The 18040-nt window shown below is 41.2% G+C and overlaps 2 protein-coding genes across 8 annotated transcripts; one reads left to right on the top strand and one right to left on the bottom strand.

Moving 5' to 3' along the window:
• The first annotated feature begins 464 nt into the window (after positions 1-464).
• Positions 465-7366, top strand: LOC119887455 (mitochondrial tRNA methylthiotransferase CDK5RAP1-like). The gene is made up of 13 exons (XM_038698257.1): positions 465-924; positions 1025-1128; positions 1216-1250; positions 1367-1467; positions 1543-1753; positions 1888-2008; positions 2241-2471; positions 3853-3950; positions 4066-4121; positions 5298-5428; positions 5568-5717; positions 6258-6398; positions 7013-7366. The coding sequence occupies exons 1-13, from the start codon at positions 633-635 to the stop codon at positions 7154-7156; spliced, it is 1815 nt and encodes a 604-aa protein (XP_038554185.1). The 5' UTR covers positions 465-632; the 3' UTR covers positions 7157-7366.
• LOC119887456 (bactericidal permeability-increasing protein-like) lies at positions 6719-16110 on the bottom strand. 7 transcript variants are annotated; one of them, XM_038698263.1, is made up of 17 exons: positions 15981-16110; positions 15041-15109; positions 14497-14607; positions 14295-14409; positions 14074-14205; positions 13828-13983; positions 13642-13705; positions 12095-12155; positions 11924-12015; positions 11622-11798; positions 11476-11535; positions 11229-11396; positions 11083-11150; positions 10935-10977; positions 10790-10853; positions 8055-8131; positions 6719-7893 (listed from the first exon to the last, which is right to left on the bottom strand). In XM_038698263.1, the coding sequence occupies exons 3-17, from the start codon at positions 14597-14599 to the stop codon at positions 7852-7854; spliced, it is 1422 nt and encodes a 473-aa protein (XP_038554191.1). In that variant the 5' UTR covers positions 14600-14607; positions 15041-15109; positions 15981-16110; the 3' UTR covers positions 6719-7851. The 7 variants fall into 7 exon arrangements, with proteins under 7 accessions (XP_038554191.1, XP_038554188.1, XP_038554186.1 ...); XM_038698260.1 differs by having other exon boundaries at positions 14497-14604; positions 14998-15109; XM_038698258.1 differs by having other exon boundaries at positions 14998-15109.
• Between the last annotated feature and the right edge of the window lie 1930 nt (positions 16111-18040).

Genomic DNA, 18040 nt, shown 5'->3' on the forward strand with positions numbered 1-18040 from the left:
CGGACTCTCGGGATGCAAGAGCATTCCCTATCAAAGAACCTACATGGCTAGATACTCGTTGTCCCTATCGTCTAAGTCATTACTACTCCCGTTTTAGCTGAGCAGGACAACGTTACCTACTTAACTATTCTTTTTCTCCACCATGGCCTTTTGAATTTCCATGTAGTAATAAAAACGTCCGAATAACATGGCTCCTGACACTACGCCATTTCTGTAAATAACTAAACAGAAGAGATAACCTACTATATTCGGGCTAATAGCAAACACAAATATTCATGATAGTTGTGTTAATTATACAATAACTGTTATTAGATAGAATTTCTGCCACCGTCCCCAAACTATTATTATCACCTAGTAACATTCAACATTTTTACCAGCCTAGCGCTTCTTCCTGGTTTCTATAACGTTACTTTGGAATGTGCAGGTACTGCTCTTGATATTTCAGACATCTTTGGCTCCACATGACACAAGCGCCAATGTCATTTACCCGATGTACCTAGCGCGCATACAGTAATCTCTTCAGTAAAATATACAATGGACAAAAATGTCAGCTAAGTCGCTCAGAAAGTAACTTCGCTAACTACAATATTTGGTAACGTTAGCTACAAAGAGTTTGCACTTGCTGACTTAGCATGGAACACTTCAGGACTTTAAGATCCTTGTTTAAAGTTCCCGTTCCCCAACACTGGAGACCGAGCAAGCGTGTCCAACACAGACATTGTTCTAAATTAGCTAACACCAGTGTTACTTCAAGAGAGAGGAATGTAACTGTGGACAAGTTCAAGAGTCAGATCTCCTCTGGTCCAAGTTTTCAGGATTTCATCAAAGAGGTTTCAGTTAATAAGACCTATGCTGCAGATGGAGAGCATTCTGACAAACACAGTTATCTTTCTGAGGACTTGGACATGGGTAACTCACGGAAAGGTTAGTCTGCATCACTGAAAACCATGTTAAAAACCAAAACCAAGTTAAATGTGATTGTTCGGGACGAATGCCAAACTGGTGTTTTGTCTTAATATTGCAGTGTATTTCGAAACCTACGGGTGTCAAATGAATGTGAACGACACAGAGATAGCCTGGTCCATACTACAGAGGAAGGGGTATCAGCGCACGGCTGACTTAAGTGAGGTAACTTACAGGAGAGCTCTGTCTTTATGTAATCTCAACATCATTTATGTCAAAACAGTTGATACAAAATATCCTTTGTGCTTACAGGCAGATGTTGTCCTTCTGGTAACATGCTCCATAAGGTAAGATGTTACAAACTTTCAAGAAAAACTGTTTTGACAAATTGGAATTACAAGGTTTTTATGAGACCACACAAACTAAATCAGACGCACCAACCGATGGTCTCTTCTTTTAACAGAGAAAAGGCTGAACAAACCATTTGGAATAGACTACAACAACTAACGGCCCTGAAGAAGAGACGATTAAAGACCCACGCACCGATGAAGATTGGGATTTTGGGTAAGTGAGTTCACTAAGGGGACACATTTGACTGTCTTGCAGAGGACACAAGAATGAATGCCTGTGTGTGTCCAGGGTGCATGGCAGAGAGGCTAAAGACAGAACTTTTGGAGCGGGAGAAGCTGGTAGATGTTCTTGCTGGTCCGGACGCCTACCGGGACCTTCCCCGCCTCCTGACGGTCGCTGACGGAGGTCATCAGGCAAGCAACGTGCTGCTGTCGTTAGAGGAGACCTATGCCGACATCATGCCTGTCCACCTTGCTCCTCAGGGATACAGTGCTTTTGTGTGAGTGTGTCAGTTGTTTACCCAGCAAATATGGTTTGTGGAGGAAGTAATTTGTCCTCCACAACTCCTCCTCCTCCTTTATATTTTAACCTCTGATGACCTTGTGTGTGTGTGTGTGTGTTTGGTGCGGGCAGTTCCATCATGCGAGGCTGCGACAACATGTGTAGTTACTGCATTGTTCCCTTCACCCGAGGGAGAGAGAGGAGCCGACCTGTTAGCTCCATTCTCGAGGAAGTTCGGATGCTTTCTGACCAGGCAAGTCCGAACCTCAACACTAAAACTAAACTCCTACACTTGTTTGCAGTAAGTAGACACGCACCGATAGCGATACCAGAATAGGAAGGAAGGGTAGTACATCGTTGGTTTATTAGAAAGGGCAAAAATATTTGTCTTATTGGAGAAAACAGTCAGTATTTGATATTGTAAAAACATAATAATAATGATAATAAGCCTTGTTCACACTGAGCGTGTTGGATGTTTTTTTCAGGGTGTGAAGGAGGTGACCTTGCTGGGTCAGAACGTGAACAGCTACAGAGATACATCAGAAGAACAGTTCTGTGGCTCGGACCTGACCAAGCTCAGCAGGGGGTTTAAGACCATCTACAGAACTAAACAGGGAGGTCTGCGCTTCTCCGACCTGCTAGACCGAGTGTCACGCATCGATCCTGACATGAGGATCAGATTCACGTCCCCTCATCCCAAGGATTTCCCTGATGAGGTACGTAATACGCTCACTTTTAATTCTGCTAGGAGAGCAGGAGCAGCTCGTGTATGCTGTCAATCATAGTTCTTAGAGTGAAAGAAAATCTGAATTGGCAGGTCAGGACCTTGAAAATATCTGTATTCGGAATCAGCCAGAAAAAATGCAATCGGTGACAACCCAGTGTTGATTTCCAACCAGGAAATTCAATTAGCACCTGCCAAATGCAGGCAGGTAAACATTTCAGGTCACCTGCCAAATTCAGAAAATCAGGGTTTTTAAAAAAAAACAAAACAACGGTGTGTCACAGTGGCAGTCAATGTGGTTATAGCGTACTTGTTGTTCTGGGACGGTGCGGTTCCATCAGGTTGGTCTGTCTAATGCTGAAGTTCAGCACACAGATCCAAGAGCACCACTCTCGGGAATTTAAATCGAAGTATTAGCCAGTCATCATCACGGGCCAGGAACTCTTCATGGACACTCTCTAAGCCTTCCCTTGGCGTTGCCCTCTGCAGCGCCATAGCGCAGCCAATTACGCAGTATTTATATGTTTACAGCAATCACTGAGTACTTCACACCTTGCCAAAATGATGGCTTCAGTCAGAGGTCTCCCCCACCCTGGGAAATCATTTGAAGATGTGTTGTTTTGTTATGTCTGGCCTGCATTGTGATGAGAGACTGATGATGAGGATGGAGTGTTGCGATTGTGTGAGAGCTGTCACTGGATTTCTTTCCAGACTTTGTTCATTTACACAGTCCATACGTGCAGGTGGTGAAGATGTGCCGGGTGAGTCGAGGTGACGCTCTGTACTGCAATTCTTTTATGCAATTTGAGGTTATCTCGGATTTTTAAAATGATGATAATTCCACCAGTTAGCCGAGTTAAAGTCTGAAAAGGACTCCGAAGCTAAATTTACGTCTAAGACCTGACATTATACTGGCTTTATGATGCTTATGGGCTCCCCAACAGTCTCTGTTCTGCACTCCGGGGTGGAGATTTTAGTGGCGTGAGCAAAATAACACTACTGGTTTAAATGCTTAAATGATAAAGTGATAACATGAAATGAAATTGACATGAAGTGAAATTAAATGTGTGAGAGGCATCATTATCTATTTGTTTCTCATTAAATTTTATTTTGATATTAAACATCCACAAACAAGATCAAACTTTTATGGTGTATCAGCAGACATAATTGTGTTTTTCATAGACTGTGTGTGGAGTGGAAACCTTATTTTAAAACATTTGGTTTCAGTACTTTGGAATCCACTGACAGAGCCAGACAAATGTTTGCGGACACATTCTCACGCATGTTCATTTTGATACATCCGACGTGTGTGAAAACCAGCGTATGTAACAGTTTTCACATGAGGCCCCTGGTCTGTGTGCTGATGTTTACAGGTTTTGCATCTGATTGCGGAGCGAGGGAACATTTGTAAGCAGATCCACCTTCCAGCCCAGAGTGGGAGCAGCAAGGTCCTAAAAGCAATGCGCCGTGGGTAAGAGACCGCTGTTCATTTCTCCCAACGAAATCGTCAAAGCGGTTCAGTTTGTGAAGTCTCCTGCAGTATTCTAATGTTCTAATAACTTGTATTTCTCTAATAAAATGGACAGCTACACAAGAGAAACCTACCTCGATCTTGTGAAGAACATCAAGAGAATAATCCCAGGTAGGCTCCCAAAATCAGGTTAAATTTGATCCCTTGAGTCCTAGAACATTTTACTCAAGTAAAAATCTTGTGTAAACATGTTCTTAAATGAAAGTAAAAAATAAATAAAATAAAATGTATGCTGTTACATTTTCAAAAGGGTGTGTGTGTTTGTACATATGTGGGCAAGCCCTTTTGTCCAACCCAACAAAACAATAGTTTTCTACAGACGGCACCTTGCAGCCTGTGTATACAACTGATTTCCAATTAACATAAACATATACCGCCTTTCTCAGTGTAGCCGTACTAGAAAACCCAAAGAACCAAAGGACAAAACTCTGTTAAACAAAAAGGCTGTGAGTACTGCCTGCCACTTCTCATAGAATCAGGAGTACAATAAAACTTCACTATGGTAGCAGGCAATATGGACACCATGAACTCCATAGCAGCTACAGCCACAAACACAGTGTAGTGCACACACAAAACGCGGTGCTGCTCAAACAGTTATACAGTCAAACATGTTAACAGGTTGCTCCTGCTCTGATGGCGTGTGGTAGCTCGTTCCACCACGTGTAGGGATGGCAGGGCCAGATAGCGTTCCCTGGAGGAGCGTAGTGGCCGAGGAGGAACGTAAACTTGTATTATGGAGTTTAGGTAGATGGGTGCAGACCCAGTAGTCACTTGAATTTGATTCTGGAGGCCACGGGTAGCCAGGGGAGGTCACTCAGTAATGGACTCAGTCTTAAGAGAGGTTTAGTTGAAGGTAGCAATCCTTCATTCATGCAGATATGCCCGAGAGACAGTCCGTGATCCACGCTGAGACGTGGGGTTGCCTGGCGGGAAGGATAGGTAAAATTGCGTATCATCTGCGTAGCAGTGTTAATAGAAGCTATGTGAGCGCATGATCAGCCCCAGTGAGGTGGTGTAATAAAAAAAAGCTGAAGTAAAAGTAAAATGACTGATTTTGGGCAGTGTGTGCAAAAACTACTCAAAAAAAGAAAGTAGATGTAATTCGTCACCCTTTTAATTTGTCACCTGTTTGTAGGTTACACTGATTAATAGTTTATGATTAGATAACACTAACTTGCACTTGCAAAAAGTAAGAACGCTTACATTGCATGAAGGGCATTTGCTTCGGTATTATCATCTCGATGAAGTAGTGCGTGGTCTGTTTTTAACATTATTGACATGTTTCAGAGGTGAGTCTCAGCAGTGACTTCATCTCAGGCTTCTGTGGCGAAACAGAGGACGACCACCATCAGACTCTGTCTCTGATCAGAAACGTGGGCTACAATGTGGGATTCCTGTTTGCCTACAGCATGAGAAAGGTGAGTTCATGTGTGTTTGTAATTCAAGTTCCAATTAAATCCAAGCTGTGCTTATTTTCAAAAGTGTTCTTTTCAGTTGCCCCATAAGTTATCCAGCTTTAAATTCTTTTGGAACTGCACTTGTGATTTTCTTACTCAGAAAACCTATGCCTCCCATCGGCTACAAGATGACGTGCCAGCAGAGGTGAAGCAGCAGAGGCTGGAGGAGTGTATCAGCGTATTCAGAGAGGAAGCTGCGAGGGTCAACGCTGCACTTATTGGCAGCACACAGCTTGTCCTGGTGGAGGGAGTAAGTATTGCTTGCATGACTAAGACATCCCTCAAAGGATATCTGATTTAGAAAATGGGAATATAAGATCATTACCCTACATATAAAATTTTCTCAAACATATTTTATTCATAAAATAAATGAACTGTTGCCTCTCTGCACAGCTAACTTTGTAAAAGATAGATTAGATGGAGGTAGGGTAGAATAATAAAAAAGAAGCTTGTGGCGTTGCTCTAGGGATGGCTCGCTCAGTGTTCTGAAATGAAATTTGGGAAAGGCATTCATGTCTCCCTCAGGATGAATTGTATTTGTCCAGTAAACTTAATACATGCTAAACTCATTTCATCCCTGTAGGATCAGCTGAACATGGGAAAGATTAGGCTTGTGTCATGTTAGCGTGGGAACATTAGCATTTAGCTCAAAGCCTCACAGAGTCACTAACATGCCTGGAGACTTTTAGTCTCTTAAAGCCTCATTCCAGTATGTGAGGGAGAGGACTGATTGGTTGGTTTCCAGGTTACCGCGCAACACTGCTCATCTGTGGTTTCCATTTTTATGCAGGAAAGTAAAAGATCTGTCAGGGACCTGTGTGGGAGAACTGATGGCAATGTGAAAGTTGTTTTCCCCAAAGAGGATGTTGCTGTTCAGCCTGCAGAATCCAACACTGCACAGGTCAATGCTGGAGACTATGTGCTGGTGAAGGTGGGGTTTGTTTCATCCATCCATCCATCCTGGCTGATAATTAACCAACCATTGCATGATATGTTTAACCCAATTAAGAAACACTGTCGCTGTTACATAGTTTTTCCACCAGAGAGCACTTTCACAACTGTAAATTGTCCCAATTATTTAAAAAACACATTATTTTCACAGTCATCCTATAAGATATATGTGTTGGGATCCTACATGGACACACTATTGTCTGCCAAAGGCGGAACAGTTTTTATTTTTTCACAGGACATACTTTTTTAACTCAAATATTACTTGCTATCGCCCTCAAAAATCCAGTAATGGTCAGGCTATACTTCAAATATTGGATACTTTTATTTACATTTTTCATCAGTTTAAGACAGAGATAAAAAAAAAAAAAAGTTTGGAAGTGTTTATAATCATCCTAAAATGAGAAATCCATCGCACATGTTCAAATGTACGCACACCTTTAATAAAGTCACGTACAACTCATGTCTAGCTGTGACACCAGTCATAGCTAAAAGATTATAATCTTTTACCTTACCCTTTAATCAGCTACTGTTTCCTGCCGGTCATCTTCTCCCTTCAGATTTCTTCACTCACTCATTCATTTTTTGATGTTATAGATATTGTCAGCCAACTCCCAGAGCCTGAGAGGACGGGCCCTCAGTCACAGCTCCCTGAGAAGCACGGTGAAGCACTCTGAGACTCTGCCCCTGCACCAGCTTGATGAGGGGAAAACTAGCACCCTGCCTCCTTCTCTTGAATGACTTTGAAGACACATGAGTGGGTTTTGGTGGAAATTCTGATCATATTACAGTCACGTTGGACTGCTGAGATGAACTATGAGAACTGCAATGTGTTATTTATACAGCAAGCATGTGTGTGTACATATTGAACTGCTGAATACACTGAAACCTGTTCAGATGATGTGAATAATTCCGTTTGTAATAAACTGTGACTGATTTGTTTTGTCTGAAGCAGTGGCGCGTGATTAATGTTATGGCATCTTTTATGGGACTCAAACTTGTCATACATCATTACATTTCCAGAATCAGTTACAAAGTCAGAAACTGAGAAAGAATTTGCCTAAAGTCAGCAGCAGACACTGATCTGTGATCTGCTTTGGAAGGAGCATGTTATTTCAAAAAGATGTTTGTGGGAATGAAAAGTAAACCCTGTACTGCAGACTGCGTCCTGTTATGACAAGACTGCATTTACACTGTTGTGGTAAATTCACTGTCCTCATCTACATTTTATATGTAGAAATACCTTGGTCTGAAAATCTGAGGTGATATCAAACGCAAACTGGAGATGTGCATTTCTCAGGCTTGTAGGAGTAATACTGGTATCATTGATTGTTTCTTTGAAATTTCTCTGTCACATAGAAGTACTGGCTGTTTGTGCCTTTATGTTGGCATGTCCCAGTGTAGAAGTGAATCCTGGAAGTTTCCAGAAATGCCATTCAATCCGTGAACTGAACGTCTGTCCCAATCAGCATATAGTCCTGGGGGGGGAAGCACAGCAACAAATATGAAATTAGGACTTCTTTTTATCAGCTAGATTTTTAATGTGTTTTTTTACCAAGTCCCTCATTAATCCCTCTCATGTAATCAATGCAGCTCACTCAAAAACATGCAGTCTTAGAGAAAACATCTAGTCTCTGACCTTCAGGACCTGAAGCTGAGTGTTCACTAGGTTCATCTTTCCAAGTGTAGGAAGTGGGTATCCCTTTGCAAGTTGAACTGTGAAGCGAAATTCTTCAATTAGTCACAAAAAGCAAATGCGGCAAACATTATAGCGGTACTGGTAGTAGTGCGTTTTAAACAGGTGCATCTCAGAAAGTTAGAATATTTTTTCTCCCAAATTTAATTCAAAAAGTGAAACTTTCTTATATTATAGATTTATTACACATAAAGTGAAATATTTCAGGTCCTTTTTTGTTTTAATCTTGATGATTTTGGCTTACAGCTCATGGAAATCAAAAATCCATGTCTCAAAATATTAGAATCAAGAATTCTAAAAGGTTAATTTATGCACTCAGCACTTGGTCGGGGCTCCTTTTGCGCAAAGGACAGCATCAATGCGGTGTGGCATGGAGGCAATCAGCCTGTGGCATTGCCGAGGTGTTATGAAGCCTTCAGCTTGTCTGTATTGTTGGGTCTGGTGTCTCTTATTCTCCTCTTGACAATGACCTTTGGTGGCTTACCCAGGGTGTCACTGAGTGTCTTCTGGACAACTGTGAAGTCAGAAGTCTTCCCCACGATTGTGGTTGTGTGTACTGAACCAGACTGAGAGATTAAAGGCTCTTCCCATGTCAACTATTTGAATATTCTCATATTTTGAGATATGGATTTTTTTTTCTATGAGCTGTAAGCCATAATTATCTCTATTATCATATTATTAAAACAAAAAAAGTCCTGAAATATTTCACTTTATATGTAATGAATCTAGAATATATGAAAGCTTTACTTTTTGCTTTAAATTGATGAAAGAAATGAACTTTTCCATGATATTCTAATTTTCAAAGCACCTGTATATATTGATTATATATTAGTTATATAGCACAATTCATTCATTCAATGCAGCCCAGCTCTGTGCTTTACACAGAAAGATAATCGTAAAATAAATAAACAAAAATAAATAGGGCGAGAAGGCCTACAGCACCCAAGTTTAAAGGTTCAGTGTGTCAGTTGTAGTGGCATCTAGTGGTGAGGGTGGCAAATTGCAACCAGTGGCAAGTTCTGTATAATTCTTTGTCCCATGTACTCTTTATTTCTCTATTTACAATAAAGATTTAAGGAGGAAAAAAATATTCTGATTATTCCGACACCTTATGAATGCACCATCAGTCACCGCTCACCCCTCCCTTACCGAGCCCGCAGGAGAAACTACGGTGGCCGACACGCTCTGTCAGCTTTTGTGCAAAATAATACATGTGGTCCTCCATTTGTCCAAATGTCACTTATTTTCTCACTTCTAATAAGCCAAACAACAACTACTACTACTACTACTACTACTAACGATTTATTAACTTACCATTTGGGCTATTGTAGAAACACGGCGGCCATGTATGTAGATTGAAATGGCTCATTCTAACATAATAAAAACGGTTCATTGTGTAAGGTCTTTATACATCAGTGATAGGTTGACAGTTGTGGACGCAGCACTGACACATCATAACCTTTAAGTTGTTTGCAAACAGTTGCTTTTTAACACATTCAGCAGTTCCAGAGCAACATCTGGATTCATTTGGAGTCGTGTTCCTGGCCACCTGGCTTTTATAAGGCCCATATTCCCTCTCTTTTAGCTCTGGTCTCTAGCAACTCAACTATGTTCACCATCAAGTCTATAACTGTGTCTGTCTACCGTTTGGTGATGAACAGGCAGTGGACAGCGGGTTTTTAGAGAAACTCAATATAAAGCTCCATAAAACTGAGGGGAGCTGCAGATTCAGCAGATAATTCTCTCTGTAGATTCATCACTATGATTGACCCCTTTCACAAGATTGCGCTGTTTTCCCATTGTCATTAGACACATTGTTGCTATAAAAAAAGAATTATAGCCGGTATAAGGACATCTCGAATTAGCAGGGGATGATCAGAGAGCGTATGAGGTGACATTAATGATAAAGTCTGCAATATGAAACTGTCAAAGGCCATTTATCAACCAGTCACCAATAGGTCCTTTACGAAGGCCTATTAATGCATTACAGTATTCTAGTCCAGTGATTCCCAACTAGGGGTACTTGTTCCTCAGAGGGAACCTCTAGATATGTGTTCAGGAGGAAAATATTTGGGTGGGACTGGTGTTAAGTTCAATATCTATTGTTTCAATTATAAGTGAACTACCAGTAATATTTGTCTGATTGCACAGGCCAAACCTGAGTCCGCTTTAACGCCCTAACACCACTTGTTGGAACTGCAAATGAGTTAAAAGTAGAGAAGTCGAAATAAAGGAAAAGCTGTTGGAACGTCCAGCTTCTGTCACAAGACCAGGATCATAATTGTGAGAAAAGGTTCAAGTGGTTATCAGTCATAACTATTTGAGCAGACAGAGGCGTGATAGTGCTACGTGATTATACTTGCTTTAACATATCTCACTGTTTCAAACCAACGAGGACATCGTTGGTTTAAAACAGTCCTGAATCTGTTTGTTCAGGAGCAGCTAAACCGGTACAGGATGCGAAAATGGATACAGAGTCATGTCTCTGAAATTCATGCTAAAAGGAAGGTGGAATTTAGCTTTTCTGCATTCTTATGAAGGGTTGAAATGGCAGTCTTTCTCAGAAGGAAGAATGCTGTTTTAGTAACTTAACAAATTCCCTGTGTACTTGGGTTTGAACAGCCTGAGTACATGACAGGGCACCGAGTTCACAGAGAGTGTACAAACTGAAAACTTACCATTCACTTTAGGTATCACTACCACTTTGAGGACCATTTGGAAGATGTTGTCGAGGGATTTGACCTGCAGGTTAGGGTGAGGGTTAGTTTGTTAGGTCTGCATGGATGGTACACACTGTGACTTGCGTTACAATGCAGCTCTCACCTGAAACTCTCCCACGTAACTGGTCCCCAGGGTCAGACCCATTCTGTGCAAATTAGGCAAAATTAGATCGTGACGTTCATTGTTCATTCACCTTTAGGCCCCATTTTTCTCTTCTGAGAACAAGTGGTTTGTTTTTTTAGTGACTCACTTGTTTAGGGTGACAGCTCCAGCCAGCCTCATCGCGCTGACAAACACTTTGGCGCTGACACTGGTCTCCTGGAAAGACAATGTGGTGAGAAGGTGTTTTTATAGAGCACACAAATGGTTTTCCATCACGCCAGCTGTGGAACCTACCAAGTTTAGGACAAAGAGAGGGGTAAGAGTGGCGTTTGGCTGGATTGCGTAGGCCGTCACTGTGCCATTGGCTTGAACTGTCACATTGTTGGGTTCAAAAGTGACGGTGGGATTGTTCACCGTCTTCACCAGCAGTTTCATCATCAGCCCTGGAAAGCGTTGGGCAATCTGGAAAACACATACGTAGCTTACAAACTGCAAAGCAGAGGTTTATGCTTCTCATAAAATCAGTGGAATGTGTAGTCACCTGCGGGACGAAGGCTCCAAACGTTCTGGTGTTGAGTCGGATGGGAGAGGCTTGTGGGATCTGTTGTGACGGAGCCAGAAAAAGTCGTGCATCAGTGTGACATTGGGAAAGTAAATTCATTAGGGAGTCAGGAGGACGCAGCTCACCATGTCATCGGTAATGTACAGGCTGAGGGCTCCCGCTTTGTTGTAGACGAAGGCTGCAGAGTTGGCGGTGAATGCAGACATGCCGATGTACAACATGTTGTTGATCTGAGGTGGCAGGTAAAAGGCTGTGGGGCAGAATGGAGGCTCCTGATGCTCCCCAATGTTGTAAAATTCACCCTAAATGACAAAGACACAGCAGAGACAGAAGACTTATGACATAATCATGACTGTCTTGTTCTTTATGACCAAGCTGAGGCTTCAGATCTATAAAATGGACAGTACAATGGTGTACATTTCTTTACCTTCAAGCTCAGGTCTATGGAAGAATTTGAAACTGTGGGCGATGACACCATGGAATATTCAATCTCTGCATACTGGTCCACTTGGGCTACAACTGCAGTAAGGTAGAAAGTCTGTCATACATTCAGCATCAATGAAACATCCAAAGATTTGACATAAAAATAATGTTTTACCATTGAGAGTTTTCAAGTGAGGGTTCAAATCAGATACTGCATCAGCCACCAGAGGGCAGATCTGCAACAATAAAGAACAGGAAAAATGGATTCCCACACTCCAAAAGAAGCTAGGTTGACACCCTGACTTCTGACTGCATAAACAACTTTTCAAAGACCCCTCCAAATGAATACAGAGCACTTTAGAATCAAACTGTCATCAGGAAACCAACAGCAGATGAATAACTTCATTTAAATCAATGTTTCATCCACAATTACCTCTAGTTTGTGATGATGTCTAACTTTATTCAGTGTTATTGAATTTAAACTTCTGAAGCGACTTCATTCACAAAACATGCTAGGATTAAAAGTTTCTCCCGACTAATGAGTTCAGAGAAAAGAGAAAAAGTATGTGTAAAATAACAAGGCGCACGTTAGTCCTGACTTTAAGAGACACGCTTTGAGTTTTGACTTTTTTAAGCACACTTTGGCAAAGTTTTGGCGAGTGAATTAACAAGGATCACCAAAAAACTGAAATGATTCAGTAACACCAGAATTGATTTTTCGCACAACTCTGGAAAAATGCAGATGGAGTTGGCAGTTGTATTTAGAAGATCTCAACTGTCTGCTAGAATAATGAATGCACTCTTCAGACCTGGTGGTGGAAAGCGCATTTGCTCAAGCACAATTTTGAAGTAGTTGAACTTGTACTTGTATTTCCATTTTACACTACATTTGTCTGACATGTATAGTTACTAGTTACTTCATAAAGTAACACATAAAATAAAAAAATACTCTCAATAAACTTATGAAATACAACACATTGTTAAAGATAAGACTAGTGGTATCCAACCTTTTTGGCTTGTGACCCCTTATATAAAACTGTGTCTAGTTAGGGCTCCTTGTCACATGTTTTATATGTCTAATTCACACAAAAAACTTCATTCTTCTTTATTTCCTCTCCCATTACCCTTCAGATTTATCTTGTCACCCTTTGGAGGGGCCCGATCCCTTGGTGGGGAACCAATGAACTAAAGTACCAAGATGTATATAAAGTATAAAACTCCAATTCCACCAGCTACAACAGCAAAATGCTGCTTACACATTAATACATCACTATTAACAATGTTATAATGTAATGACACAAAATAAACTAGTCAGGGTGATCTTGAACCTCAACCACAGGACTCATGTCAGCTCTTCTGAATGGTTGACGGCAGAAAATAGGTTGAGGCAGCAGAAACTGACATTAACACCAAAGGTTTTGGATAGGACTGTGCCATGGCAGATTCAATTCAATTCAATTCAATTTTATTTATATAGCGCCAAATCACAACAACAGTTATCTCACAGCGCTTTTCATAAAAGAGCAGTACTTCTTCCATGGCGGCTCTCAAATCCTTAGTTAAATGTGTTCTCATTAGCTTTGTAAACACGTCTTAAGAAGAAACTCCTAGTTAGAAACTTTGTGCTGCATTTAGGAGGATTCCTATGTACTATGTGAATACAACGCCAGAGAGGAAGGGGGATCATCAAAAACAGTGGGTGTAAGGCTGGTTGCTCCTCACCTGTTTCTGCAGTGCATTTTGCAAAGCCCTGTCAATGAAGCTTTCAAAGAGATTGTACAGCCAGCTGAAACAAAAGGCAAGCACAGGAATTATGAGTATGCAGCCTGTCAAGTATGACAGGTAAAACAGAAAATTCCCATTCCCTCACATGGGTTCCCACATAATGCGCAGCATGGTTTCTTTTACCTGGCTCCACCATGGAACACTATGCTCGCACTGCCGACAGTGGCCGCACAGTCGACAGTACTGACCACAGGTCGGCCTGTCTCATCACTCTGGATGGCAATGCTGATAGTGATAGTGAGTCCATTCACATTCAAATCGAAAGAACCGCTATCCTTTCTGTTAAGAGAGAGAAGTCCCTGCTGCAGCAGAAGTATCCCACAATTGATTTAACTGTGCTGTATGAGGAAGTAATCTTATGTCTCTCACATTATTCGGAAGTATTTGACCCTCCAGTTTCCATGCAGACTGATGAAGGCGTTGTCAATGGACAGTCTCAAACCGGTCCCTGGCACCAGGTCCACCGCAGATTTTGTCAATCCCACATCCACGATTTGCATACTGGAAGAACAGCATGTTTGTTTGTGAAGGCAGTTCAAGTATCAACCAACAGAATTTACAGGAGCGTTAAGGACAAATGGGGGCCTTACTCCGACAGGCTGTACTGGACATCGCCAATGGGAGACACTGACTCTGTCCCTGAAATATCTGGGACTTTGATGGATTTGAGTTTCTGCTGGATTGAAGCCATCCCCAGTTGTCTGCCTAGAAAAAAGCAAGAAAATTTCATAATGAAACTGCGGAGTGATTGGTGCTTTTCAATTGAAAGAGGAAACATGCTGCAGACCATACCATATTCAAGGCCTTTTTCTGTTAGTTTGACCTTTACCCCAGGATTAGTGCTTAAGGTCATGGGGATTAAAGCCACCAGAGCAAGCCAACAGTACGGGAACATCTTGACTGCTGGGAAATAAAAGGAAAAGATGAGATCTTTTTAGGAACATGACACCATGTACCAGGCAAAGTTTCTGCTTTTGTGTGGGTCACATTTTTTGCTGTTCTGCAAGGAAGGTTTGGTATTGGGATCAAAACAGTAAAACAAGTGTTCCTCTTTATGGTGTTCTTTCTTTTTGTTACACGTTACTGATTCCTAGAGGCTCCAGTCTTTGTAATGTAATTGTTGGCCTTGAACAATGTTTTGTATTTCATGCGTTTTTAAATCTAAAAACTTAATCTGTAAAGGAAGTCTGCTCCAGATATAAGTGGTGTAAAATGTACAATATCTCCCTCTAAAATGTAGTGGAGTAGCAGTAGAAACATAAAGTGGCATGAAATTGAATTACAAGTACAAACCTCAAAATTGTACTTAAATTGTACAGTACTGGAGTAAACGTACTTTCCACCTTGGCCTTGTGTTTAGGGTTTCTGCTTCGGTGGCGGCCTGTGAAAGAGCTGGCTGTCAGTGCTGCAGATGAAACCACATGACCCCTGATAAGTCAGCAGGCGAGCTAGTGTTTAATTAAATCAGGCTGAGATTGAAGGCCCAGTCTGCCCCTTTTGTCCATTTTGAGTATGGATATTTGAATCAATGTGGAAATCATCAAGTTTCTACAGATGGAAAATGCACTTTTTGAAAGTCATTACCCTTCACGACACAATTGCAATATTTCAGTGTCCGTAAATGCTACGGCTGTCATGTGTTGTTTTTCCACAATCAAGTGCTCAGTTGGTCGTTCAGGAATGAATAGAATGTGCTTTTTTTGCTGGTGATGTTGCTCGAACTTTAGTATGTTGTATGTTTGACTTACAGATTTAGGCTCTGAATGTGCATAACAGGCTGAAAAGCAGGCGGACTGAACTGACAAAATCGAAGACATGTGACTACAAGTGGAAATTTCTCTTAAAGAATTTAAACTGTGCAAAAAATGGTGTAAAAGAGCTGCTTATCAAAGAGAAACCAGTATTATTACTGGAAACAATCATTTCTGACTAAACATACCATAAGACATCAGCGCTTAATTTCTCCCAAAGTGGTGATATTTATTTCAAATGTACATCCCAAAATAGCTAAATGTACATTGACGCTGCACAAAGCATCTTTCTTAATCTGCACTGCTGTCTCTCAACACAAATCTCCCAAATCATAATCAATAGGATACTTCAGGACACATTTAAGAACAATTTCAGATACTACAATTTAAGGTTTCTTAACACATTGAGGTTAATATAGTAAATATTTGGACCATCGTCAGAAAGCTAGGAGAACAAACCTAAGAAAATCTTCAGAATAGATTTGTCAATTTGGCCCCATACAGTAAATATTCACCCACTCTTACCTGAAGCAGCAGTTCGTCAGGACCAGGCTGTTTCTGAGTACCAACAAGGCAGAGTGAAAGAGGAAGGGAGGCACATGGCATTTAATTTACTTACTGAATCAGGAACTGAAGTTGGCTATGGGACTACCCCAGCTAAAGCAACAGTAAGCAAAATTGGTCTTTGACATATCGCTAACAGTGTTATCTGAGTGTTGTTTGCACAAGAAGTAAACTCTGAAACTACAGTTTTAAAAGCTGGACATATACAACAGGTTTTTTGTCTTTGCATATCTGTCCTGCTGCTGTTACATTTTTCTAGTTCCTTGTATGCATTTCTAGTAAAGTTAAGGAGCAAAAGGATCTAAGCACAAAAAAAGATTTAAAAATTAAATATGTGTGACAATGTACACCGATCATTGTTCAGTTTTTCTAAACCTGCAAAATAACGCCAAACATAAAATTAGCAAAAATTAGACATTATTATCTGAAAGGAGCTAGGGGCACTAAACTGTGTTTATCATTCTATTCTGCTTCAGATATTTCACTTCATAGCAGACCAAAATGATCTTTCTTGTACTGACATTAAAATGCTCTTTAAGTGTTTGCAGTCATAACGTGCGAAACAAATTGTTAATAGAAAATAAAATAGAAAATGGAAAAGGGGAAATAGCTAGTCTGGCTCTGGGCAACATAATAACAAAATCTACCTATGAGCACCTCTAAAGCTCACTAATGAACACGTTACACTGTTTGTTTAATCCATACAACATCTGAAGTGTAAAAATGACTATGCTAATTTCATGGTGGGTTATGTAGAGTGGCTGTGGGAAGAAACTGTTCCTGAATCTGTTGTTTTTGGCGTACAGTGCTCTGTAGCACCTACCAGAGGGGAGAAGCTGGAACAGATTGTGTCTGGGGTGAGATGGATCTGCAGTGATGTTTCCTGCCCGTTTCCTGACTCTGGAAAAGTAGAAGTCCTGATTGGAGGGCAGGTTTGCACCGATGATCTTTTCTGCAGTCCTGACTTTCTGTTCTAGTCTGTACCAGCTGGAGGAGACCAGCCACCCGGACAGCTGCTGCAACAATCGGTTTGCATAAACAAAGAATTTCTGCACAAAATGTCAGGAACCATCTCCGGGAAGGAATGTAATCTGCATGCGTCCTCATTGGGGTCTCAATCTGACTGCAACTTCAGCCAGCCATTGAAGAGGAGTGGACCAACGTTCCACAGGCCACAATCAACAACCTGATCAACTTGTTGCAAAGGAGATGTGTTGCATTGCGTGGGGCAAATGGGGGTCACACCAGATACTGACTGGTTTGACCCCCCCAATACAGTGAAACATTTTCAAGTGGCCTTTTATTGTGGCCAGCCTAAGGCACACCTGTGCAGTACCCATGCTGTCTGATCGGCATCTTGATATGCCACATCTGTGAGGTGGATGGATTATCTCGGCAAAGGAGAAGTGCTCACTAACACAGATTTCGACAGATTTGTGAACAATATTTGAGAGAAATAGGCCTTTTGTGTACATAGAGAAATTAGATATTTCAGTTCACCTCATGATGAATGGGGACAAAAACAAGTGTTGCGTTTATAATTTTGTTCAGTGTATAAACAAATGTATCCTGGCAACCATCTGAACACGTGTTAAGAGTGGGAAATATGGACAAGGAGAGTGGATCATTAACATGAATTCATCTTTTGGTCAGATATGTACAATATCATTTATCTGTTCACATTCCATCAGGACATGGAACTAGATCCGTCAGCCGCCATAACATTATGACCACCTGCCTAATGTAATGTAGGTCCCCTTTTTGCGCCAAAACAGCCCTAACCCGTCGCAACATGGGCTCCACTAGACCTCTAAAGGTGTATAGTAGTAACTGGCACCAAGACGTTAGCATCTTTTAAGTCCTGTAAGTTGCCAAGTGGTCAGATTGATCGGTTTGTCCAGCACATCCCATAGATTTGGATTGGATTGAGATCTAGGGAATTTGGAGGCGAAGTCAACACCTTGAACTTGTTTTGTTCTCAAACTATTCTTGAATCATTTTTGCTTTGTGGCAGGGCAGAT

Source organism: Micropterus salmoides, unplaced genomic scaffold (assembly GCF_014851395.1).
Source record: "Micropterus salmoides isolate LMB-PRFRI ecotype aquatic unplaced genomic scaffold, ASM1485139v1 Ms_hic_scaffold_4181, whole genome shotgun sequence".
Taxonomy (NCBI): domain Eukaryota; kingdom Metazoa; phylum Chordata; class Actinopteri; order Centrarchiformes; family Centrarchidae; genus Micropterus; species Micropterus salmoides.